This window comes from Buceros rhinoceros, unplaced genomic scaffold, assembly GCF_000710305.1.
Source record: "Buceros rhinoceros silvestris isolate BGI_N320 unplaced genomic scaffold, ASM71030v1 scaffold39884, whole genome shotgun sequence".
In the NCBI taxonomy this organism is placed as follows: Eukaryota; Metazoa; Chordata; class Aves; order Bucerotiformes; family Bucerotidae; genus Buceros; species Buceros rhinoceros.
The window spans coordinates 1-201 of NW_010409561.1; the positions used below are offsets into that span (position 1 = coordinate 1).

Genomic DNA, 201 nt, shown 5'->3' on the forward strand with positions numbered 1-201 from the left:
TGGAAACATCCTCCGGCCAAGAAGGAGCCCTCCCAGCTCCTTATCTCTCCTTGTAGCAGTAGACCCCAAACCTGCCCTTGCTGGGGAAGCCGAAAGTGCGGACACCAGGCTCTGCGGGGCCGCAGTTGGCCCGGGGCTTGGCAATGGGATAGCGGACACTGCCGTCTGCCAGCCAGCCCGCATCGCAGCGATCCCACCCCT

General features: G+C 64.2%; 1 protein-coding gene across 1 annotated transcript in view; it reads right to left on the reverse strand.

Moving 5' to 3' along the window:
* Nucleotides 1-40: 40 nt before the first annotated feature.
* Nucleotides 41-201, reverse strand: part of HAPLN3 (hyaluronan and proteoglycan link protein 3) — a 3385-nt gene continuing 3224 nt past the window's right edge. Inside the window, exon 6 of the mRNA XM_010135273.1 lies at nt 41-201. This exon is cut by the window's right edge and continues 44 nt beyond it. Coding sequence (XP_010133575.1) covers nt 41-201 — 161 coding nt within the window.